General features: G+C 47.0%; 1 protein-coding gene across 1 annotated transcript in view; it reads left to right on the top strand.

Moving 5' to 3' along the window:
* The window catches only part of LOC121578141 (pleckstrin homology domain-containing family A member 6), a 199,263-nt gene that overhangs the window by 134,027 nt on the left and 39,799 nt on the right, over positions 1-25,437 (top strand). The window contains 9 exon segments of the mRNA XM_041892273.2: positions 16,976-17,085; positions 17,449-18,027; positions 19,003-19,081; positions 19,084-19,527; positions 19,730-19,816; positions 20,325-20,378; positions 24,225-24,293; positions 24,504-24,584; positions 25,111-25,260. Of these exon segments, the coding sequence (XP_041748207.2) occupies positions 16,976-17,085; positions 17,449-18,027; positions 19,003-19,081; positions 19,084-19,527; positions 19,730-19,816; positions 20,325-20,378; positions 24,225-24,293; positions 24,504-24,584; positions 25,111-25,260 (1,653 nt within the window).

Here is a 25,437-nt window from a genome sequence, read left to right as displayed (position 1 = left end):
TGTGGTGTGTGGTGTGCAGTCTGTGGTGTGTGGTCTGTGGTGTGTGGTGTGTGTTGTGTGGTGTGTGTGGTTTGTGGTTTGTGGTGTGTGGTGTGTGGTCTGTGGTGTGTGGTGTGTGGTGTGTGGTGTGTGGTATGTGGTGTGTGGTCTGTGGTGTGCGGTCTGTGGTGTGTGGTGTGTGGTGTGCGGTCTGTGGTGTGTGGTGTGTGGTGTGTAGTCTGTGGTGTGTGGTGTGTGGTCTGTGGTCTGTGGTCTGTGGTGTGTAGTCTGTGGTGTGTGGTGTGTGGTCTGTGGTCTGTGGTGTGTGGTGTGTGGTGTGTGGTCTGTGGTGTGTGGTGTGTGGTGTGTGTGGTGTGTGGTATGTGGTGTGTGGTCTGTGGTGTGCGGTCTGTGGTGTGTGGTCTGTGGTGTGCGGTCTGTGGTGTGTGGTGTGTGGTGTGTAGTCTGTGGTGTGTGGTGTGTGGTCTGTGGTCTGTGGTCTGTGGTGTGTAGTCTGTGGTGTGTGGTCTGTGGTGTGTGGTGTGTGGTGTGTGGTGTGTGGTCTGTGGTGTGTGGTCTGTGATCTGTGGTGTGTGGTGTGTGGTGTGTAGTCTGTGGTCTGTTGTGTGTGGTCTGTGATCTGTGGTGTGTGCTGTGTGGTGTGTAGTCTGTGTTCTGTTGTGTGTGGTGTGTGGCGTGTGGTCTGTGGTCTGTTGTGTGTGGTCTGTGGTATGTGGTATGTGGTGTGTGGTGTGTGGTCTGTGGTGTGTGGTCTTTGGTATGTGGTGTGTGTGTACGGTTTGTATGACTGGTTTACTAGAGTCTACAGGTGTGTGTGTGTGTTTCTGACAGTGAACAGTGTCACATATCATGTGGCTTATGAAAGGGGATCGTTGCTTCCTGCGGGTGTTTGTGCTACTTCCTGTCCGTCTCTCTATTCAGTCTCCTCTGTCTGAGGTAATGCCAACCTGCTACCTGATCCCTTCCAATGGGAGGGTTAGGAGAGATATGTACAGGTGCTTTTGTCTGTGTTCCTCTGTGTGTCATTATTGTGTTAGACACGTTAACAATATGGACTGTGTGTGTGTGTATCTACGTGTACATGCGTTAATTCGTGTGTGTGTGAGTGTGTGTGTGTACACGAACATACGTGTACACCACCGGAGATTGCACTAGTTATTAAACCCCATGGTGAGAGTGAATGTCATGGTCCATACCACATTCACTCAAAGGGGTGTCACCTGAGTGAGATATTCCCAAGTTAAATATTCTCACAGACTTCTGAAGATGCTGCATTCCACAGTGGAAGTGCTTATGTCTATTTGTGTAATGGGAGAGAGTAGGAGAGAGAGACATAGAAAGAGGAAGAGAGAGGGGCAGAAATTGTGAGAGAAAATGAAAAGGCTGAGTGCGGGAAAATGAACAGTCAGAGTGAGAACACTGTATAACACCAACTAGACAAACACTGCACAACATTTCCAGACCAGCTAAGGATTTTGGTCACATTTACATTTGAGTCATTTAGCAGTCAGTCGTATTCAGAGCGACTTACAGGAGCAATTAGGGTTAAGTGCCTACACCTAGCAGGCTCAGGGATTTGACCTAGCGACCTTTCAATTTCTGGCCCAATGCTCTTTACCACTAAGCTACCTGCCAACCTTGATCACAGACGGCAAACACAGATGCATACACTCTCGCGGCCATGTACATGCATTGAGCACACACACTCATGCAAGCAAGAACGCACACACTTTGTTTTTGTGAAATGTCAGGACTTTTTGGAGTGTAAAAATGTTTGACTATTGAAAATCCTATTTTCCCAAACCTCTAACCCTAAACCTAACCCTAATACTAACCTTAAACCTAACCTTAACCCCAAAACCCTAAATCTAACACTTAAACTTAAAATAGCATTTGAACAAATTCAGCACCTAAAAAAGTCATTAAAAAACGTATTTTCCTACATTTTTAGGACATTCAGGTAAAATGTTAGGACTTTGGGGTCCTGATAATGTAGGAAAACGCACGCACGCGCGCACACACACACACACACACACACACACACACACACACACACACACACACACACACACACACACACACACACACACACACACACACACACACACACACACACACACACACACACACACACACACACACACACAATAGGCCCTGCCTCAGAATAGTGCTGATAGAATATTAATGAAGAGGTCTTACATAAGCATAGTGCAGCAGCAGTGTATCAGTCTGATCTGATGTCTCTCTCTCTCCCTCTGCTAGAACTACCCCCTTCTGTGTGTGTATGTACCCAGACCCAGATTCATATACATACACAACCAACACTCATAAAAACATCCTATGTTGGGAGCTACAATTAATAGGCTAGACTCAGCAAAACCCATTATTTTGCCACAGCCCTCAAATAATCACTGTCAAAGGCATATATTTGGATAAATATATAGCTCTGATTACTATATAATCATTATACAACACACCAACAAAAACACACACATTCTCCCGCCAGCCCAGAACAGACAGTGAGACTGTGCAAGTGATAAGGTATCCATTAAGATGGTGCTGTTGTCATTCAGCAGGTTTATAACTGATAAGGTTATATAGAGTGTTTTTGTGAGGAGCACATTCCATATTCTCTGGGGTGAGAGGGGCCATTCCCAGCCCAGGACATACTCTAGATATGCCAGATATAGATATGCAGGGTATAGATATGGTGCACATTCATATACTATAGATATGCAGGGCATTCATAGGGAGTGCCCAGTGTTGTAGCAGGCAGAGGTCCAGAGGGCTTTGTATTACAGCGGGAAATAGATATCCAAAGCATAGATAATGTTGTATAAATCTAGAGAGCTGTGTATTGTAAGGGGACGCACATAGATATAGCAGGTATAGATATGGAGGGTAATATGTTGCAGTAATACAGAGGTGCTGAGGGATGCTTGGCTGGGGTCTATCTCTTATTTTTCCTCCCCTGTTGCAGTCCCATACTCCCTTTCCCAACAGCCTGCCCAGCCTTTGAGTGTGTGATCTTTTTGTCTTTCCTACCTTCGTCTAGTCCCACGCTCCCTTTGTCGCCACTCTGTAATAAATAATTAAGTGGGTGCTTAGATTTGTCCTATTTCACACATGTACAAGTGTGCATTATACGCATGCAACACCCTCAGCGAGTGGGGTCACGGATCAGCCATTATTGACGGCGACCCTGGAGCAGTTAGGGTTAAGTGCCTTGCTCAAGATGACATTAACATATTTTTCACCTTTTGGATACTGGCCCAACGCTCTGAACTGCTAGGCTACCTGCCATCCTACTTGTCTCTCTCCCTCTCTCCATGCCATCCAACCCCCCCTTCTCTCTATCTCTATCTTAACTAGCACCTGTCAAGAGGAGCTCTTCTACTGTACTGAAATATGGGATGACTGTCGGTGACAGAGAGAGAGAGAGAGAGAGAGAGAGAGAGAGAGAGAGAGAGAGAGAGAGAGAGAGAGAGAGAGAGAGAGAGAGAGAGAGAGAGAGAGAGAGAGAGAGAGAGAGAGAGAGAGAGAGAGAGAGAGAGAGAGAGAGGAGAGAGAGAGGGAGAGAGGGAGAGGGAGAGAGAGAGAGGGAGAGAGGGAGAGAGGAGAGGGAGAGAGGGAGAGAGAGAGAGAGAGAGAGAGAGAGAGAGAGAGAGAGAGAGAGAGAGAGAGAGACATGGCTATTTACCTGTCTGTGTGTAGCAGACACCTCTTCACCGCAAGGAAGCGACTCGTGACATGGAGACGTGATGCCAATGTACCCCAGGGCATGTTTGACTAGTCAGGCACACTGTGTACTGTATCTCTGCATCCGTCACCTTGGTGTTTACACACACACACACACCCAAGAACACACACATGCAAACAAATACACGAGCACACACACACACACACACACACACACACAAATGAACACACACACATGCACACATGTTAGATCAGAAAGCAACAGAGTCTCAGGAAGCTCATGAGCAGTGCATGGAAGAACTGACTTATATTTACTGACATTTACAAGAATGTTAGAGAGAGGAATAGAGAGGTGGGGGAGGAGGAGGGACAGCAGGGTGGTGGCATGGGAGAGAGAGTACAGGAAGAAGAGAGGAGAGGAGAGAGGGAGGGAGGGAGGGGAGGAGAGGAGAGGGTTGGGAAGAGAATGAAAAGGGGAGGGAGGAGAGGAGAGGAGGAAAGGAGAGAGGGGGCATGTTTCCCTGTTTTAACGGTTGAGAACATTTGCCCTTGTCTGGCACATCTTTCTGTTCCCTGTTTGGCGTTCCCGTCACCTCCTGTTAGAATCCGTGTTCAATGGAGTGAGCTAGGAGTATTCCTTGAACACCAGTTACACCCGTCACCTCAGTGTCTATTACACTGTAATCCCTACAGTATATACCCCTCTCCTCCCTCTCACTCTCTTCATCACTCAATGCTTCTGTTACTATAGTGTTGCCATGGCTTCCATCAGCATCCTCTCTCAAGGAGGAGGTACCCCAGCACTCTCCACCGTGGCAGGAAATGACGTCGATGGCATCATGGGCACATGGCCTGCTTCCCCCTATGGTGAATGAATCCCCATCTTCTCTCTCTCTCTCTCTCTCTCTCTCTCTCTCCACTGTATCCCACCACCCAACCCCCACCAGCTCAGATGGAGGATGGAGAAACAACATAAATATCCTATCTCCCCCTACCTCACTGTACTCTATTTTAAAGTAGTCAATGGTTATGATTCAGAATGTTGAAACATCATCATTATCTTATTACAGGGATCATCAACTAGATTCAGCCGCAGGCTGATTTTTTCATGAGTGGATGGTGTGGGGGCCGGAACATAATTTGAAATAATTTGTAGACTGCAAATTGACTGCAAGAAGCCCAAACAGATATGTTTGACTGAAACATAATCATTTCAAACCTTGCTTACATTTGTATACGATAACATACTGTATATCTATAATGCGTGGGAATACTTTGGAATAGATTTCCCCAAAAAAATGACTTGAAACTAATTTGCTGCTATTTTTACAGTCTTTTATGTCCAATAATAAGAGAAAATAAAACATGTATGTTTTATTTGTTTTGCTCAGAAAACTTGGGGGCCAAATAAAATCACCCTGTTGTATTATCGTATTTCCCCATCCAGTAATAGTTTATTCTTGTCACGCCCTGGCTCTGGGACTCTGTTATGTTGAGCCAGGGTGTTTAGTTTCTATGATTTTGTGTTCTAGGTTCATTATCTAGCTGATGTGTTTTCTATGTTGGCCGGTGTGGTTCTCAATCAGAGGCAACGTGAATCAGCTGTTGATTGTTGTCTCTGATTGGGTAACATACTTAGGCAGCCTGTTTTCCACAGTGTTTTGTGGGATCTTGTTCCGTGTATGGTTTGTGTCTGTTACCTAGGACTTCACGTATCGTTTTGTTGTTTTGTTTCGTGTGGTGAATCTAATAAAAGTATGTTCACTCATCACGCTGCGCATTGGTCCACTTCTATCGACGATCGTGACAGAAGATCCCACCATAACTGGACCAAGCAGCGTGTCCAGGAGCCAACGCCAGAAGTGAATCTAATGGATATCCACCTCGACTGGGTCAAGCAGCGTGTCCAGGAGCCAACGCCAGAGGTAACTCTAGCGGATATCCACCTCGACTGGGTCAAGCCGCGTGAGGAGGAGAGAGGTTGGACTTGGGAGCAGAGGCTGGAGAGTCTGGCGAGAGCCATGGAGGCCATAGCCACGGGGGAGCGACGAACCCAAGATATTTTTAGGGGGGGCTCACACCGTGGACGACGGGACTGCTGGAGGCAGATAAGGGGCGAGTTAGTGGACGAGGAGAGAAGGCCACCGGGTTACGGGAGCCATTGGCGAGTAGAGGGAAGGGAAATGTAGAGGCACGGCGAGAGGTACTGAGGTGTGTTACCAGTCCGGTCCGGCCCGTTCCTGATTGCCGGGTAAGGCCAGCGGTGTGTGTTCCCAGTGCGGTCCGGCCTGTTCCTGTCCCTCGCACCAAGCCTGTGATGCGCGTCGCCAGCCCGGTTCGGCCCGTCCCTGCTCCCCGCACCAAGCCTGTGGTGCGCGTCGTCAGCCCGGTCCGGCTCGTTCCTGCTCCCCGCACCAAGCCTGTGGTGCGCTTCGTCAGCCTGGTTCGGCCCGTCCCTGCTCCCCGCACCAAGCCTGTGGTGCGCGTCGTCAGCCCGGTCCGGCTCGTTCCTGCTCCCCGCACCAAGCCTGTGGTGCGCGTCGTCAGTCCGGCACAGCCCGTGCCTGGGTCACCGGTGCCTGGTCAGGTACCGGTCAGCTGCTCCACATCGGAGCCTAAGCAATCCGCTCCACCGATGTCCAGTCCAGCTCCAGCCAGCGGGGCCAGACCGGACCAGGGGCGCTACGGGGGGATTGTTGGAGGGTGGTGGTCAAGCCCGGAGCCGGAACCACCTCCGAGGAGGAATGCCCACCCGGCCCTCCCCTGTTTGGTTTATGTTTGGCGCGGTCGCAGTCCGCGCCTTTGGGGGGGTACTGTCACGCCCTGGCTCTGGGACTCTGTTATGTTGAGCCAGGGTGTGTAGTTTCTATGATTTTGTGTTCTAGGTTCATTATCTAGCTGATATGTTTTCTATGTTGGCCGGTGTGGTTCTCAATCAGAGGCAACGTGAATCAGCTGTTGATTGTTGTCTCTGATTGGGAACCATACTTAGGCAGCCTGTTTTCCACAGTGTTTTGTGGGATCTTGTTCCGTGTATGGTTTGTGTCTGTTACCTAGGACTTCACGTATCGTTTTGTTGTTTTGTTTAGTGTGGTGAATCTAATAAAAGTATGTTCACTCATCACGCTGCGCATTGGTCCACTTCTATCGACGATCGTGACAATTCTGATATTCAGTGGTTATGATTAAGGACGTAGAAATGATTTCAAAAACAGATTTGGAGTACAGTAGGAAAATATTGATATGTAGAAATCATTAAACCAGTGGGTCTCGTAGATTTGGATGGAGGAGGAGGCTGGTAGGTTTATGTGGAAGACTGGGGGAGGTAGGAAGAGTTCGATATCAAGAGACGATAAGGCTCCAGACATAGACACATGCTCGCTCACATGCACACACAACACGCACACTCTGTCTATCTCTTCTCACCAGGCACTGATGACTGTTCTCTAGGCCCAGGCTATAATAACCAGCCAAGGATAAACATAGAGCTTCACAAATAACAACCTGACAGAAACACTCATATCACACACACACACGCACACACTCAGTGATTCACCAGGTCCTTGGTCTCAGTGATTCACCAGGTCCTTGGCCTCAGTGATTCACCAGATCCTTGGCCTCAGTGATTCACCAGGTCCTTGGCCTCAGTGATTCACCAGGTCCTTAGCCTCAGTGATTCACCAGGTCCTTGGCCTCAGTGATTCACCAGGTCCTTGGCCTCAGTGATTCACCAGGTCCTTGGCCTCAATGATTCACCAGGTTCTTGGCCTCAGTGATTCACCAGGCCTGGGAGAGACTCTGCTCTTTGCCAAGCATGACTCACAGCTGGATACTGATTTATATCATTAGACCTTTTTAGTACAAATATTACATTTTATTACTTTGACTATCATGCCTAATACACTATTTAATTGACCTGCCACTGTTTCTATAATGAAGGGTATTTTGCTGCACTTACCAGACCAAACTGCTTACTGTAGAAATCATGCAAACCAGCAACTGCCAAGTAGAGCCCTGTTGACTTTAATCTAAGTAAACCCCCTAGCTAGCTAGCAGGAGCTGCCATGTCATGGCCCTCACAGTCAATGAGTCACAACAACGCAGGAGTGTTTTTCTCCTGGTGAACACACACACTCACCTGTCTCACCTGTGTTAGCGTGTGCAGGACCGGTTTGACCACTGCACCAGGGGTGTGTGTGAGTTGAGCAACAGTTTGAGATCACACACACCTGCGCTTATGGTTGTTTTTGTCTTGGTGAGGCCGTTGACACCATGTGACAAATGAAAAGACTGGCCAGGTCGTTCCTTTGAAATTCACGTCTTTTTCTAGAGCGACCAGCTTGCTGTTTTCTTCCTGTTGTTGTTTTGACCTTGACAGTGTACCATTCAGACTATTTCTATTGATAAAACCAGATCTGAAACAGTCAGTCAACCTGTCAAGCTATAACAGCCAGTAGTGTTCTGTGTCTTGGGACTAGAATAGCGTTGTTGTTCTCTGGGCTGTGTTTCTAATAGCTGTTTTAATGATAGTGTTGTTGTGATGTGTGTCTCAACCCTCCCTAGTCTCAGACCTTCCGGCTGTTGTGGAGTTGCTCTGTTCGCAGGCAGACTGTTAATGTGCTGACAGAAGGACAAAGGGCTGCAAAAGATGTTAACACAGACACACACTGGCCTCAGAGACAACTTGGCCAACTTGGTTGGAGATTGAGAATATTAATGTACGTCATGCTGGCACCAAGAGTTCCAAGACAGTTAGGCTACATTCTAGTTAGAATGCAAATTAGAATATTGTTGTTGTGTTTGGTGCCAACATGGAAGGTAGTTTGCCAGACACTGTACGGTATACTGTTTCTATAGACCTGCTGTAGCTCTGTCAAACCCTAGTTCACTGCTGCTACTGCTCAATACTTCTGTCTCAAACTGAATCTCCTTGTCATGTTCAGAAAATAGCTGTTGAGCGTTCTCGACCGTTGTTGAGCGCTGTTGACCGCGTTCTCCCCACTCCCTGAACCGTGCAGGTTGACAGAGGCAGAAGGTTTACGGAGGGCTAATTACCTTAAAGTCAACATTTGCATGATTGAGCAAATCAATGCTTTATGTTTCCTTTATCTTCCACTGATTATGATGTATGCTGTGTACCACTGTGTGTGTTCTCACACTAGTTACTCCCTACTATGGAACATAATTAGGCATTCCCTAGCCTCATCGAGAACCAGGCTTCCCTAATCAGAAAGCCTGGTGAAGTCAATGGCAGAAAGTAGCTAAAAAGGGGAGGAAACCTGGTGTAAATCAGTGACTCCTCACAACTCATCAAAACAATCAAATGCCTTGCTTGGGCGGAGCGGCGTTTGAATGCCTTCATCGACTCGATTGTGTGTATAGAGCAGAGTTCTGGCAAAACATAATTCAGTTTTTCCTTCAGGTTTTCTTCCATTTTCTGCAATGTTACAAACTAGCATACCCAACAGCTCTCTGTAAAATGTGTCCTACCTGATCTGAAAAAAGTGAGAAACATAACACCCTTTCTACGGGCATGTGGGGGGAAGGTTCTTGAAATGTAACATCCCCCAAAAAATGTAGTCGCTGGAAGCAGAACATTGTAGCAGTTTCGGCTAATACAAAATTCTCCAGAACTCCAAATGAGGCGTGACAACAACAAATAAAATAAAATAAAATAAAATGTTATTGGCCACATGCGCCGAATACAACAGGTGCAGACATTACAGTGAAATGCTTACTTACAGCCCTTAACCAACGGTGCATTTATTTTTAGTAAAAAAACTAAAATAAAACAACAACAAAAAAGTGTTGAGAAAAAAAGAGCAGAAGTAAAATAAAATAACAGTAGGGAGGCTATATATACAGGGGGGTACCGGTGCAGAGTCAATGTGCGGGGGCACCGGCTAGTTGAGGTAGTTGAAGTAATATGTACATGTGGGTAGAGTTAAAGTGACTATGCATTCATAATTAGTAGCAGCAGTGTAAAAAAATGGGGTGGGGGGGAAGGGGGTGGGGGGCAGTGCAAATAGTCCGGGTAGCCATGATTAGCTGTTCAGGAGTCTTATGGCTTGGGGGTAGAAGCTGTTGAGAAGTCTTTTGGACCTAGACTTGGCACTCCGGTACCGCTTGCCGTGCGGTAGCAGAGAGAACAGTCTATGACTAGGGTGGCTGGAGTCTTTGACAATTTTGAGGGCCTTCCTCTGACACCGCCTGGTATAGAGGTCCTGGATGGCAGGAAGCTTGGCCCCAGTGATGTACTGGGCCGTACGCACTACCCTCTGTAGTGCCTTGCGGTCAGAGGCCAAGCAATTGCCATACCAGGCGGTGATGCAACCAGTCAGGATGCTCTCGATGGTGCAGCTGTAGAATTTTTTGAGGATCTGTGTACCCATGCCAAATCTTTTCAGTCTCCTGAGGGGGTATAGGCTTTGTCGTGCCCTCTTCATGACTGTCTTGGTGTGTTTGGACCATGATAGTTCGTTGGTGATGTGGACACCAAGGAACTTGAAGCTCTCAACCTGTTCCACTACAGCCCCGTCGATGGGAATGGGGGCGTGCTCAGTGCTCTTTTTTTTCCTGTAGCCCACAATCATCTCCTTTGTCTTGGTCACGTTGAGGGAGAGGATGTTATCCTGGCACCACACGGCCAGGTCTCTGACCTCCTCCCTATAGGCTGTCTCATCATTGTCTGTGATCAGGCCTACCACTGTTGTGTCGTCTGCAAACTTAATGATGGTGTTGGAGTCGTGCCTGGCCATGCAGTCATGGGTGAACAGGGAGTACAGGAGGGGACTGAGCACGCACCCCTGAGGGGCCCCTGTGTTGAGGATCAGTGTGGTAGATGTGTTGTTACCTACCCTTAACACCTGGGGGCGGCCGTCAGGAAGTCCAGGATCCAGTTGCAGAGGGAGGTGTTTAGTCCCAGGATCCTTAGCTTGATGATGAGCTTTGAGGGCACTATGGTGTTGAATGCTGAGCAGTAGTCAATAAATAGCATTCTCACGTAGGTGTGTCTCTTGTCCAGGTGGGAAAAGGCAGTGTGGAGTGCAATAGAGATTGCATCATCTGTGGATCTGTTGGGGCGGTATGCAAATTGGAGTGGGTCTAGGGTTTCTGGGATAATGGTGTTGATGTGAGCCATGACCAGCCTTTCAAAGCAATTCATGGCTACAGACGTCAGTGCTACGGGTCGGTAGTCATTTAGGCAGGTTATCTTAGTGTCCTTGGGCACAGGGACTATGGTGGTCTGCTTGAAACATGTTGGTATTACAGACTCAGTCAGGGACATGTTGAAAATGTCAGTGAAGACACTTGCCAGTTGGTCAGGACATGCTCGGAGTACACATCCTGGTAATCCGTCTGGCCCTGCGACCTTGTGAATGTTGACCTGCTTAAAAGTCTTACTCACATCGGCTATGGAGAGCGTGATCACATAGTCATCCAGAACAGCTGGTGCTCTCATGCATGCTTCAGTGTTGCTTGCCTCGAAGCGAGCATAGAAGTGCTTTAGCTCGTCTGGAAGTCTTGTGTCACTGGGCAGCTCGCGGCTGTGCTTCCCTTTGAAGTCTGTAATAGTTTTCAAGCCCTGCCTCATCCGACGAGCGTCAGAGCCGGTGTCGTACGATTCAATCTTAGTCCTGTATTGACTCTTTGCCTGTTTGACGGTTCGTCGGAGGGCATAGCGGGATTTCTTATAAGCGTCCGGGTTAGAGTCCCGCTCCTTGAAAGCGGCAGCTCTACCCTTTAGATCAGTGCGGATGTTTCCTGTAATCCATGGCTTCTGGTTGGGGTATGTACGTACGGTCACTGTGGGGACGACATCATCGATGCACTTATTGATGAAGCCAGTGACTGATGTGGTGTACTCCTCAATGCTATCTGAAGAATCCCGGAACATGTTCCAGTCTGTGCTAGCAAAACAGTCCTGTAGCTTAGCATCTGCTTCATCTGACCACTTTTTTATTAACCGAGTCACTGGTGCTTCCTGCTTTAGTTTTTGCTTATAAGCAGGATTCAGGAGGATAGAGTTATGGTCAGATTTGCCAAATGGAGGGCGAGGGAGAGCTTTGTATGCGTTTCTGTGTGTGGAGTAAAGGTGGTCTAGAGTTTTTTTTCCTCTGGTTGCACATTTAACATGCTGGTAGAAATTAGGTAGAACGGATTTAAGTTTCCCTGCATTAAAGTCCCCGGCCACTAGGAGCGCTGCCTCTGGATTAGCGTTTTCCTGTTGACTTATGGCCTTATACAGCTCATTCAGTGCAATCTTAATGCCAGCATTGGTTTGTGGTGGTAAATAGACAGCTATGAAAAATATAGATGAAAACTCTCTTGGTAAATAATGTGTTCTACAGCTTATCAAAAGATACTCTACCTCAGGCGAGCAAAACCTCGAGACATCCTTAGTATTTGATTTTGTGCACCAGCTGTTGTTTACAAATATACACAGACCGCCACCCCTTGTCTTACCGGAGTCAGCCGTTCTATCCTGCCGATGTAGCGTATAGCCCGCTAGCTGTATGTTGTCCATGTCGTCGTTCAGCCACGACTCGTGAAACATAAGATATTACAGTTTTTAATGTCCCGTTGGTAATCTTAGGTCATCCCATTTATTCTCAAATGATTGAAGATTGGCTAATAGGATTGATGGGAGAGGCAGTTTACTCGCTCACCGTCGGATCCTTACAAGGCACCCCGACCTACGTCCACGATATCTCCATCTCTTCCTCATGCGAATGACGGAGATTTGGGCCTTGTCGGGTGTCTGTAGGATATCTTTCGCGGCCCTCTCGTTGAAGAAAAAATCTTCGTCCAATATGAGGTGAGTAATCGCTGTCCTGATATCCAGAAGCTCTTTTTGGTTATAAGAGACGATGGCAGAAACATTATGTACAAAATAAATTACAAATAACGCGGAAATACACACATAATAGTACAATTGGTTAGAGGGCTGTAAAGCGGCAGCCATCTGCTCCGGCGCCATTAATCTATTATTATTATTTTTTATTTTTTTTGAGGTATGACTACACGAGACAAGGCACTCCCTGCCTCCCTATGTCTCCGTATGACAGCGGCCAGCCAGTACCATGTACTACTGTAAGAGGCAGTATTCCTCACATGTATACCAAATACTTCAGGGGTTTCTAGTTGAGGAGTTTGTTAGGTGTGAGTTGAGGCAAGAAAAGGCAAGGGAGAGGATGGGGTTCCTCTCATGCCTTCCTGATTAGGGTTATTCCTTGTTGCCTTGGCTTGCTCTCGTTGGGGGCTTTGCGTTGCGGTTAAACACCTAGTGACAAATGCATGGTTTTAGTCTCCGTATAGTAGTCAGGGACCGTGACCTTTGACATAGTGCTTTATCTATTAGTATGTTCCTATGTGTATTATTGCCTTATCTGTACTGTGTCAAAGATGACTGTGGTCATGTAGGATCAGTGTGCACGTGTCTAAGGTCTATATGTAACTGACAGAATGGGTACTATGCCTACAAAATTACATGTTTTGAACTAGGTACATAGAAACAAACCATTGTACTGCTCAACTTACTTGCACCTTTTAGGGCACATCAGATTTGTTTTTCTGCGCACCTGTGCCCTTTTAGCTCAGTAACTGATCATAGTTATCTTATTTATCTCTGTTGACTTGTGATGTAACAAGATAATGCACAATATAATAATATATAATAATTACTATTATAGTTCTCCTTCTACACGTATCTCTGAAACTGATATGGTTCTACTGCCCTCATGTGGCAGATGAGAGACATTTCAGTAAATATCACCGACGTTACCTTTGCATGTTGATGTTGTGTAGATTAGAACGAGGTGTGAGCTATTTTACCAATCACAATGGCACCAGGGAAGAGAAGAGAAGGCTAATGGATGTATTTTCTCCTTATTAACCTGTTTTTCTTTCAGGATACCAGTGGTTGCAGGGTATTTGTGGATCCTTGAGTTTCACAGAAATATGAGACATAAACTCAGCAAAAAAGAAACGTCCCTTTGTCAGGACCCTTTCTTTTAAAGATAATTTGTAAAAAATCCAAATAACTTCACAGATCTTCATTGTAAAGGGTTTAAACACTGTTTCCCATGCTTGTTCAATGAACCATAAACAATTAATGAACATGCACCTGTGGAACGGTCGTTAAGACACTAACAGCTTACAGATGGTAGACAATTAAGGTCACAGTTATGAAAACTTAAGACACTAAAGAGGCCTTTCTACTGACTCTGAAAAACACCAAAAGAAAGATGCCCAGGGTCCCTGCTCATCTGCGTGAATGTGCCTTAGGCATGCTGCAAGGAGGCATGAGGACTGCAGATGTGGCCAGGGCAATAAATTGCAATGTCCGTAATGTGAGACGCCTAAGACAGCGCTACAGGGAGACAGGATGGACAGCTGATCGTCCTCACAGTGGCAGACCACGTGTAACAACACCTGCACAGGATCGGTACATCCGAACATCACACCTGCGGGACAGGTACAGGATGGCAACAACAACTGCCCAAGTTACACCAGGAACGCACAATCCCTCCATCAGTGGTCAGACTGTCCGCAATAGGCTGAGAGAGGCTGGACGGAGGGCTTGTAAGCCCGTTATAAAGCAGGTCCTCACCGGACATCACCGGCAACAGCGTCGCCTATGGGCACAAACCCACCGTCGCTGGACCAGACAGGACTGGCAGAAATGCTCTTCACTGACAAGTCGCGGTTTTGTCTCACCAGGGGTGATGGTCGGATTCGCGTTTATCGTCGAAGGAATGAGTGTTACACCGAGGCCTGTACTCTGGAGGGGGATTGATTTGGAGGGTCCGTCATTGTCTGGGGCGGTGTGTCACAGCATCATCGGACTGAGCTTGTTGTCATTGCAGGCAATCTCAACACTGTGCGTTACAGGGAAGACATCCTCCTCCCTCATGTGGTACCCTTCCTGCAGGCTCATCCTGACATGACCCTCCAGCATGACAATGCCACAAGCCATACTGCTCATTCTGTGCGTGATTTCCTGCAAGAGAGGAATGTCAGTGTTCTGCCATGGCCAGCGAAGAGCGAACAGGGACCTGTTGGATCGGAGGGTGAGGGCCAGGGCCATTCCCCCCAGAAATGTCTGGAAACTTGCAGGTGCCTTGGTGGGAGAGTGGGGTAACATCTCACAGCAAGAACTGGCAAATCTGGTGCAGTCCATGAGGACGAGATGCACTGCAGTACTTAATGCAGCTGGTGGCCACACCTGATACTGACTGCTACTTTTGACCCCCCCTTTGTTCAGGGACACATTATTCAATTTATGTTAGTCACATGTCTGTGGAACTTGTCTCAGTTGTTGAATCTTGTTATGTACATACAAATATTTACACATGTTAAGTTTGCTGAAAATAAACGCAGTTGACAGTGAGAGGAAGTTTCTTATTTTGCTGAGTTTATAAGTCTCACTGCACCCTTACCTCTGTCTAGGATATGATCCTTACCCTTACCTCTGTCTAGGATATGATCATTACCCTTACCTCTGTCTAGGATATGACCCTTAACTTACCTCTGTCTAGGATATGATCCTTACCCTTACCTCTGTCTAGGATATGACCCTTAACTTACCTCTGTCTAGGATATGATCCTTACCCTTACCTCTGTCTAGAATATGACCCTTAACTTACCTCTGTCTAGGATATGATCCTTACCCTTACCTCTGTCTAGGATATGACCCTTAACTTACCTCTGTCTAGGATATGATCCTTACCCTTACCTCTGTCTAGGATAGGATCCTTACCCTTACCTCTGTCTAGGATATGATCCTTACCCTTACCTCTGTCTAGGATATAACCCTTCACTTACCTCTGTCTAGGATATAACCATTAACTTACCTCTGTCTAGGATAGGATCCTTACCCTTACCTCTCTCTAGGATATGATCCTTACCCTTACCTCTGTCTAGGATATGATCCTTACCCTTACCTCTGTCTAGGATATGATCCTTACCCTTACCTCTGTCTAGGATATGACCCTTAACTTACCTCTGTCTAGGATATAACCATTAACTTACCTCTGTCTAATATATTACCCTTAACTTACCTCTGTCTAGAATATTACCCTTAACTTACCTTTGTCTAAGATTTGACCCTTAACTTACCTCTGTCTAGGTTATGACCCTTACCTTTCTCTCTAGGACCCTCACCCTTACCGTTACCCCTTTCCTACCCTAACCCTCTGGGTACCCCTCCAATCAATGTGCTCTGACCTCTGAACATTCACCTTTATAACCTCTGACCCTCACCAATTTATCCTCTCCTTCCTCTTTCCCCAACCTGCGAGGACCCCCCGAGCATAGCTGTCCTCCATTGTAGAGTTCCCCAGATGATCTTGTTCCATGTAGGTAGTATTCACCCTTTATTCACCCTTTCTCTTCTCATTCTCCCAACTGCATGGTTACTCTGCTCACTGCATGGTTACTCTGCTCACTGCATGGTTACTCTGCTCACTGCATGGTTACTCTGTTCACTGCATGGTGTTGGTCACTAACTGTTAAAGAGTGAGAAGCTAGATTCACCTGGTTGGTTTTACTGTCAAGAGTCTGTGGATCCAGACAATGTTTTTATACTGCATGTTATTGGGCATGTTATTGGGCTTTGACATTGCAAGCAGCACTGCAGGTAAGACACGATTGACTGATCTACAAATCACCTTTCGTCATAAACAACTACTTATTATTTTTTGTAGATCAGTCAGTCAGTCAGTCACAATTTATCCACAATACATCACATATTTGATCCTCTTGAATACAACCATTTACTGAGTTCTGAATGGCTTCATTGATATAACTATCCTTTAAAGCTGCAGTGCCATCTAAAGGCTGGATACTCATCACTAACCTGGCTGTTTTCTGAGTAATCCAAACTGACTGTGGTTTGAATGTTGTGACTACTCACCAATACATCAGTCAATTAAACGTTTTGTGCAGCAAGGTAAACACAGCTGTTTCATCTTACTCCACTCTACTAGTCAAGCTGTGTACTAGTCAAGCTGTGTACTAGTCAAGCTGTGTATTAGTCAAGCTGTGTTTGTTGGTCATTGACAATCATTCAATGCAACATTAAAATACATGCATGTGTTTGAGACCTGTGTGTGTTTTTTTGCATCACAGTGTTTGATGATGATGCTGCTACTGATGATGTTTCATATGAGGAAAGCTCTGGCTAACGTCTCCTCTCTGTCTGTTACAGGTTTGGTACGAGGAAGAGGAGGAGGAGGAAGGTGAGATTAAGGGCCACATTGTGTTCTGTATGCAGGCTGAACACGCAGGAACACGCACGTACTACTTCAGCGCTGAGACTGCTGAGGAACAGGAGGAGTGGGTCGACGCTATGAACGAGGCTGTCCAGATACAGCCTTCATGGAGGTATACACACATACTGTACAAGCAAGCACGCACGCACACAAACACACACACGTAAGCACGCACACGCACAAGCACGCACGCACACACACAAACACGTAAGCACGCAAACACACACACGTAAGCAAGCACGCACACACACACACACACACTTAATGTATTGTGAAATCTGTTGTAAAATGTATTTTAATGTAAAAATATATATATTATAATGTATATTACTGCCTTAATTTTTGCTGGACCCCAGGAAGAGTAGCTGCTGCCTTGGCATCTGCCAATGGGGATGCATAATGAATACAAATACAAGTTCAAATACACACACACACACACAAACACACACACACTAACTCTCTCCCTTCCCCACAGGACCACCAACTCAGAGGCCACCACACCCACAGCGGAACTCCATGGTAACACCTTGGTAACCAAAGGACCTGAACCACACACCCAGACACACACATACATCAAGGACAACGGCCAGACGACAGACCTCCAAGACACAGAGCGTGGACCACGAAAACCCGCCCATCACAAGGTCAACGGGGTTGACGCCATGGAAATGGCCCTTCCCTCCACCAGCCCCTCAGAGCAGGAGGGGAGGATGGGGGTAGAGAGAGGGGAGAGGGGGGAGAGAGGAGGGCCAGGACCTGCACCCCATCCCCATCACCAGCCCAACGGGTGGGGCCCCTACGGTCCCCCAAACGGGCCCCCTCACCATGGAAACGGACCCCACCAGGATAACGGGCGGCCACCCCAGGGACCTCCAGAGGGAGGGATGAGAGAGGGGAGGGAGATGAGGGAGCAGCCGGAGAATGTGGTCCTGAGACGGGGCTTCGTGCCACGGACGAACCCTGAGAGACAGGCCCAGAGGAAGAGCTCCATGACCTACCTACAGCAGTGGGTCAACAAGCGCAGAGTCATGGCTGTACAGGAGGACATGAACAGGTGGGAGGGAGAGAGAGAGAGAGAGAGAGAGAGAGAGAGAGAGAGAGAGAGAGAGAGAGAGAGAGAGAGAGAGAGAGAGAGAGAGAGAGAGAGAGAGAGAGAGAGAGAGAGAGAGAGAGAGAGAGAGAGAGAGAGAGAGAGAGAGAGAGAGAGAGAGAGAGAGAGAGAGAGAGAGAGAGAGAGAGAGAGAGAGGAGGGGATGGGAGAGAGAGGAGAGAGAGATAGAGGGAGAGGAGGGGATGGGAGAGAGAGGGAGAGAGAGAGAGAGGGGGATGGGAGAGAGAGGAGAGAGAGAGAGAGGGAGAGAGGGAGAGGGAGAGGAGGGGATGGGAGAGAGAGGAGAGAGCGATAGAGAGAGGAGAGAGAGATAGAGGGAGAGGAGGGGATGGGAGAGAGAGTAGAGAGAGAGAGAGAGTAGAGAGAGAGAGAGAGAGAGAGAGAGAGAGAGAGGGAGAGGAGGGGATGGGAGAGAGAGGAGAGAGAGATAGGGAGAGGAGAGAGAGATAGAGGGAGAGGAGGGGGTGGGAGAGAGAGGAGAGAGAGAGAGAGAGGGGAGAGAGATAGAGGGAGAGGAGGGGATGGGAGAGAGAGGAGAGAGAGCTAGAGAGAGAGCAGGAGAGATAGAGGGAGAGGAGCGGGTGGAAGAGAGAGAGAGGAGAGAAAAAGAAAGAGAGAGCAGGAGAGATAGAGAGAGAGATAGAGAGAGAGGAGGGGATGGGAGAGAGAGCTAGAGAGAGAGGAGAGAGATAGAGAGAGAGGAGGGGATGGGAGAGAGAAGAGAGAGAGAGATAGAGAGAGGAGAGAGAGAGGACAGAGGAGAGAGAGAGATAGAGAGAGGCGGGGATGGGAGAGAGAGGAGAGAGAGAGATAGAGAGAGAGGAGAGAGGATGAGTAAGATTGTTTTTTTGTTTTGTGTGTCTACAACTACATGTCTTCCCTTCAACCATCTCTCTGTCTCTCTCTCTCCTCCCCCAGTACCTCCCGTTACTACACAGTGAACCGGGGTGTGCCAGCTGACTACTACAGCGTCTACGATAGCGTGGGGGCGGTCCTGGCTACGTGGAGGAGTACCCCCTCTACCCGCCGGGCGTACGCCCCGACAGCATCTGCTCTGTGTCAGCCGTGGGCTACGACCGCCTGGGCCCCCCTCGCTGGACCAACGAGGAGAAGAGATGCTCACTACGGGACGGAACTCCCCTCTACGGACTCCCGCCCCCTCGAGACCCATACAGCCCCCCACCCGGCCCTGCCTATTACAGCCAGATGGATGCAGCACAGACCTCCATGAGGCGTCTCTCCATTCAGCCCAGGTCTAGGTCCGTCCCCAGGTCCCCCTCCTCATCCTCGGGTGGTCCCTACTCACCCGGCCCTCATAGCTTTGCCTCGCCCGTCCACTCGCCCTCGGCCCGGTTTGACAGAGGACCAAGCAGGCTACAGGAGGATGTGATCTACGCTGACCCCTCTGTGTACGGACTGAGGAGATCACTGAGCTCACCCAAGGTGAGAGAGGGGAGAGGGTGTGTGTGTATGCGCGCGATGTGTGTGTGTGTGATGTCAGGGTATGTTTGTTATGTCTGACGATACTTTTCTGGGAAAAAGACCAATCGATGGTAGATGTGTTAATTGGAGAAGATTTGTCTTTCTGTTGCTAGCCCAAAATCACAGTGATCTTAGAACATCCTGGTTATTTCTCTTATTTCAGTATGATTACCCTGGAGACAGGAGGTCGCTAAGCCAAGGAATGTACCACTACAACAACCCTGCCTCCCCTTCTCTCCACAGCAAAATGGTATGTCCTCCCAAAGCGTGTTACACTATCAAGAAACAATGAGTCCAGTGTCAAGATTGTGAGACACTTGACTACAGCACTCACACACACTTTCACACACCTACACGTGCTTAGCGGGAATATTGTCCTCGACAGCTACCTGTGCTTAAAATATGATCTGCAGCGTCTCTAAAGGTATGCTATAGCTGCACTTTGCTGCTGTATCTGGTGTGAGTTCTTATGTCTGTCCTCCCTGTCTCCCTTCTCTCTTTCTGTCTATCTTTTGTTTTGTCTCTGTCACTCTGTCACTCTCTCTTTCTCTGTCTGTCTCTTTCTTTATTTATGTCTCTGTTACTCTGTCTTTCTCTCTACACACACAACTCTCTCTCCTTACACTCTTTGTATATGACTCTGCGTCTGCTGGTGCCACTGATGCTGTTGCTACTGGTTTCACTGGTGTCTCTGGTACTGGGTCTTGCACTGTCCTCGTCCTTGTCACTGCTGCTGTCACTGCTGCTACTTGTATCAGGAGGACATTTTAGACCTGCAGCTCCAGAGAAACCTGGAGTACCTTGATCAACAGGTACGTGCCATAGGCATCTCTGGACACACCTCTACCACTACCTCTACCTCTACCCATGCACAGGAACACTCACACACCAAACAAAATCCAATGCATTTTACACATACGTGCTATGTCACAATACATTGTGAAAGCTTGGTAACTAACAAATTACTTGGAAACAACGTTGATTCAACCAGTTTGTGCCCAGTTTGAAAGCTTGGTAACTTAGCTACTGAGTACAGAGAAGGGTGGGGAAGGATGAGTCTAGAAGTCGTGAGAAGATGAGAAGAATGACATTAGCATCATCCATAAACTGTTGGTTATATTAAACCTCTCACATAGTGTGGTTGACAGCATTTGTGGGATGTTTGCCACAGCATTCAGATGTATTGTCCACGTTGTCCACACTGCTACCTGCTAAAAACCAGTTGTTTCTCACAATCACATTCCACATTCACTCCCACTGTTATCCTCTCTCCTCTGTCTCACTGTCACTGACTGCTTACACCTTATGATAATGACCAGTTTCTAGTGCTCACTATACACACCCCATCAGATCACTCTACAACAACACTGGAACTCTTTGTTGAACATTATACACAAACAGAAAGTTGTCTCTTCGATTTAACCAATTTGATTCAAGGGGTCTGAATACTTTCCGAATGCACTGTACATGTATCTTAGTATCAGTATTAGGGGAAGGGGAACATTGTGAGGGTATAGGGGTCTTTATGTTTCCCAAATAGTGGGTTGGAACTGCCTTCCTTTGGGTTATGGCTTGACTGGGTCATAGTTAGAAACATGATTTGTATTTACTTGGTGACGCATGTGCAAAGTCCCAGTGGAAAGAAAATCATTTTGGGACCACTGTTTGTGGGGACTGTGGGTCTAGCTGAAGCCTGCCTCTCTGGGACACTCTCTCCTCTCGTACTTGTGAGAAGAGATTTGCTCTAGAGGAGGATCGCTCCACCATTCTGGTTACCATGCCGATAAGGTGATTTTCACCGGTCACCTGGGGCAAAACCCACTGTCCATTTTTGTATATATTTTTTTACGGAAATATCACATTTACATAAGTATTCAGACCCTTTACTCAGTACTTTGTTGAAGCACCTTTGGCAGCGATTACAGCCTTGAGTCTTCTTGGGTATGATACTACAAGCTTGGCACACTTGTATTTGGGGAGTTTCTCCCATTATTCTCTGCAGATCCTCTCAAGCTCTGTCAGGTTGGATGGGGAGAGTCGCTGGACAGCTATTTTCTGGTCTCTCCAGAGATGTTCAATCGGGTTCAGGTCCTGAGCGCTCTGGAGCAGGTTTTCATCAAGGATCTGTCTGTACTATATTTCCCTCGATCCTGACTAGTCTCCCAGTCCCTGCCGCTGAAAACCATCCCCACAGCATGATGCTGCTGTCAACATGCTTCACTGTAGGAATGGTGTCAGGTTTCCTCCAGACATGACGCTTGGCATTCAGGCCAAAGAGTTCAATCTTGGTTTCATCAGACCAGAGTATCTTGTTTCTCATCGTCTGAGAGTCCTTTAGGTGCCTTTTGGCAAACTCCAAGCAGGCTGTCGTGTGCCTTTTACTGAGGAGTGGCTTCCGTCTGGCCACTCTACCATAAAGGCCTGATTGGTGGAGTTCTGCAGAGATGGTTGTCCTTCTGGGAAGTTCTCCCATCTCCACAAAGGAACTCTGGATCTCTGTCAGAGTGACCATTGGGTTCTTGGCCACCTCCCTGACCAAGACCCTTCTCCCTCGATTGCTCAGTTTGGCCGGGCGGCCAGCTCTGGAAGGGTCTGGGTGGTTCCAAACTTCTTCCATTTAAGAATGATGTAGGCCACTGTGTTCTTGGGGACCTTCAATGCTGCAAAAATGTTTTGGTACCCATCCCCAGAGCTGTGCCTGTCCTTCGACCTCATGTCTTGGTTTTTGCTCTGACATGCACTGTCAACTGTGGGACCTTATATAGACAGGTGTGTGCCTTTCCAAATCATGTCCAATCAATTGAATTTACCACAGGTGGACTCCAATCAAGTTGTAGAAACATCTCAAGGATGAACAATGGAAACAGGATGCACCTGAGCTCAATTTCGAGTGTCATAGCAAAGGGTCTCAATACTTATGTAAATAAGATATTTATGTTTATTATTTTTTTATACATTTGCAAACATTTCTAAAAATCAGTTTTCACTTTGTCATTATGGGGTATTGTGTGTAGATTGATGAGGGAAAAAATATTTTATCCATTTTAGAATAAGGCTGTAATGCAACAAAATGTGGAAAAAGGGAAGGGGTCTGAATACTTTCCGAATGCACTGTATCTATGTAATAAGAACTGTAAATGTCTGTAAATGTCTCCTCTACACTTCAGCTTACTAACGCTTTTCCAAGATGTCTGGATTGCTGTAGCACAGATTGTTTTCCACTTGCCTTGTAGCCACATGGTTTCTGGTATCTTAGTGTAACTCCTTGTGCAGGCTCTCTCTTTCCACAGATGCCAACTACTGCCCTCTTCAGGGCTTTTCTAGTCACTAGTGATTTAGGGTAGGAGGCTCAGCTGTAGTCTAGACAGAATCAAGGTGAATGATTTTCCCCTCCCACTCCATAGTCTCCCCCAAGCTATACACAGGCCAAGCCTGCCTCTCTCTCCTCTCTCCATTCCTCAATTCTAGCATGTGGATTTTAGACGCTAGACTCTCTCCACAGAACTGGCTTTTGGTTTCTTTGTCTTACCAATTTGTTTGCAATTTTTGTTCTCCATGTTGCTTCACAGTGCTTTATGTTTCTTTGTATTCCCATCTGTGTTTTATGTCATATCCTGTCTTGTGCTGTAGCCTAATAGTGTGTCAATGCTTCATAACACCCCCAACCACCCTCCCTCTGTGATGTCATATCCTCCTTTGTATACCATCCAATCACAGTCCTCCATAAGGACATAGATCAGTGTTTCCAAACCCTGGTCCTCGAGTACCCCCAACAGTATACAGTTTCATTGTAGCCCTTGACAAACACACCTCATTCAACTCATTGAGGGCTTGATGATTAGTTGATAACTTGAATCAGGTGTGCTTGTCCAGGGTTACAATAAAAGTGTGTACTGTTGGGGGGTACACTCGAGGACCAGGGTTGGGAAAAACTGACATAGATGACCTGGATATGACCTTTGACATTTTGACAGAGGGGGTTAGCATTCCAGCTCACCCTAATGCAGGGATCATCAACTTGATTTAGCCGCGGGGCGATTATTTATTGAACGGATGGCCAGAACATAATTACAAATAATTTGTAGAATGCAAATTGACTGCAAGAAGGCCAAATGTGTGGGAATACTTTAGATTAGATTTCCAAAATTAAAATCACTTGGAGCTGACTTGCTGGTGTTTTTACAGTATTTTATGTCCAACAATAAAACATTAAAAAAACTTGGGAGGGGGGCTAAATAAAATGCGCAGAAAAAATGGGGGGGCCAAACAAAATCACCCGCTCTGTCTGCTCCATACTGTAAACAACACAGATTAATATGTTTTTATGTTTGTTATTGTTTTGTTATTATCTTATTTGTTCAGTATTAATACCGATGTGATATGTACTGTGATATACTATGTATGTACTATGCACATGGTATGGTATTGTGTTGTTACACTGGTTCTGTTCTGTGCTACGCCATTGATAAAGTGTTGTTCACAACTGGGTGGGTCTGGGCCATTCCAATGGCTCACTGAAGCCATCTGTAAAATGATGTGTGGGTTGTTTTACAAACCCTTGGTCTGTGAAGGATTAGTTTGGTCTATGAAGGATTAGTTTGAATAGGGTTCTGGTTGATATAATATAAGTATTAAGAGTCCTGTCTCTGTTTTCCCAGGTGCCTCAGTTCCATGACCCCTACAGGGAGCTGCACCCCACACTGAAACGCAACGAGATGGAGACCAGTGTAAGGCTGGGTCCCTCCATCTAACTATCCCATAAACAGCCTCACTCCTCTTATCCTAAACAATCAACCTTCAGCCACCTTCCTCTCTCCTGCAAACACCCTCCTTCCAATGGCAAAATTGCTTAATTTGTTCACTGCCATTTTAATAAACTGCCTCTCTCTCTCTCTCTCTCTCTCTCTCTCTCTCTCTCTCTCTCTCTCTCTCTCTAGAAACTTCTGGGTCGTCTGTGTGAGCAGAACAGTATTCTAAAGGACCAGGAGGCAGTGGTCCACAGGCTGAGGATGGACAAGGTAGATAGAGACCTTTTACCACTAACACTAAAAACTTCCCCTAGTACTCTACCAGCTCCAGCATTCTAAACATTGCAAAGTCCAGGCGAGTCCAGCTGAAGACACAGCATGTCTACTGGTATATCCTGCTACGAAATGACACCTAGATTATGTCCCATGACAAGGACAATAAAACAAGGCAGTCATGGTATTTACAATGTAACGTGTTATATGTGGCGTGTGAGGTGTCTTATGGCTTCTGTTATTAAATGTAGGTAGTAAATGTCTATATGTTATGTCATATCAATCCAGAATAATGCTATAAAATACAAAGCTGCTAAAGAAAGTAAACAGAGAAGTACGCTCTGGGGTGCAGTTTCCCCTTGGTAAAGATTTAGAATCAGCTTCCCCACCCCCAAATCCTAACCTTTACCATTAGTGAGTATGCAAAACTGACCTAAGGTCAGTGTCTAGGGGCAACTTCACCCTACTCCATAAAAGTAGCCAAACATGGTCTGACATGTCCCCTGTTACCTGCTGTTCCCAGGACAGCCTAGAGGGAGCACTGGTGGCCACGCACCAGGAGATGGAGCTGTACCGGGGTCAGCCGTTGGCTGCAGACAAACTACAGCTGAAGAAGGAGAAACTGCAGAACCAGCTCATCAACATCAGAGGAGAACTCTCCCAGGCATCCAGCGTAAGAAAGACACATAGCCAGGGATAATCCATGATAATCCATAGTGGTACCGGAGCGCCAAGTCTAGGACCAAAAGGCTCCTTAACAGCTTCTACCCCCAAGCCATAAAACTGCTGAACAATTAATCAAATGGCCACCCAGACTATTTACATTGACACCTCCCCCCTCCATTTGTTT

This window comes from Coregonus clupeaformis, chromosome 12 (genome assembly GCF_020615455.1).
Source record: "Coregonus clupeaformis isolate EN_2021a chromosome 12, ASM2061545v1, whole genome shotgun sequence".
Taxonomy (NCBI): Eukaryota; Metazoa; Chordata; class Actinopteri; order Salmoniformes; family Salmonidae; genus Coregonus; species Coregonus clupeaformis.
Note: the sequence above shows the minus strand (reverse complement) of the source record. Positions and strands in the feature narration are given on the sequence as shown.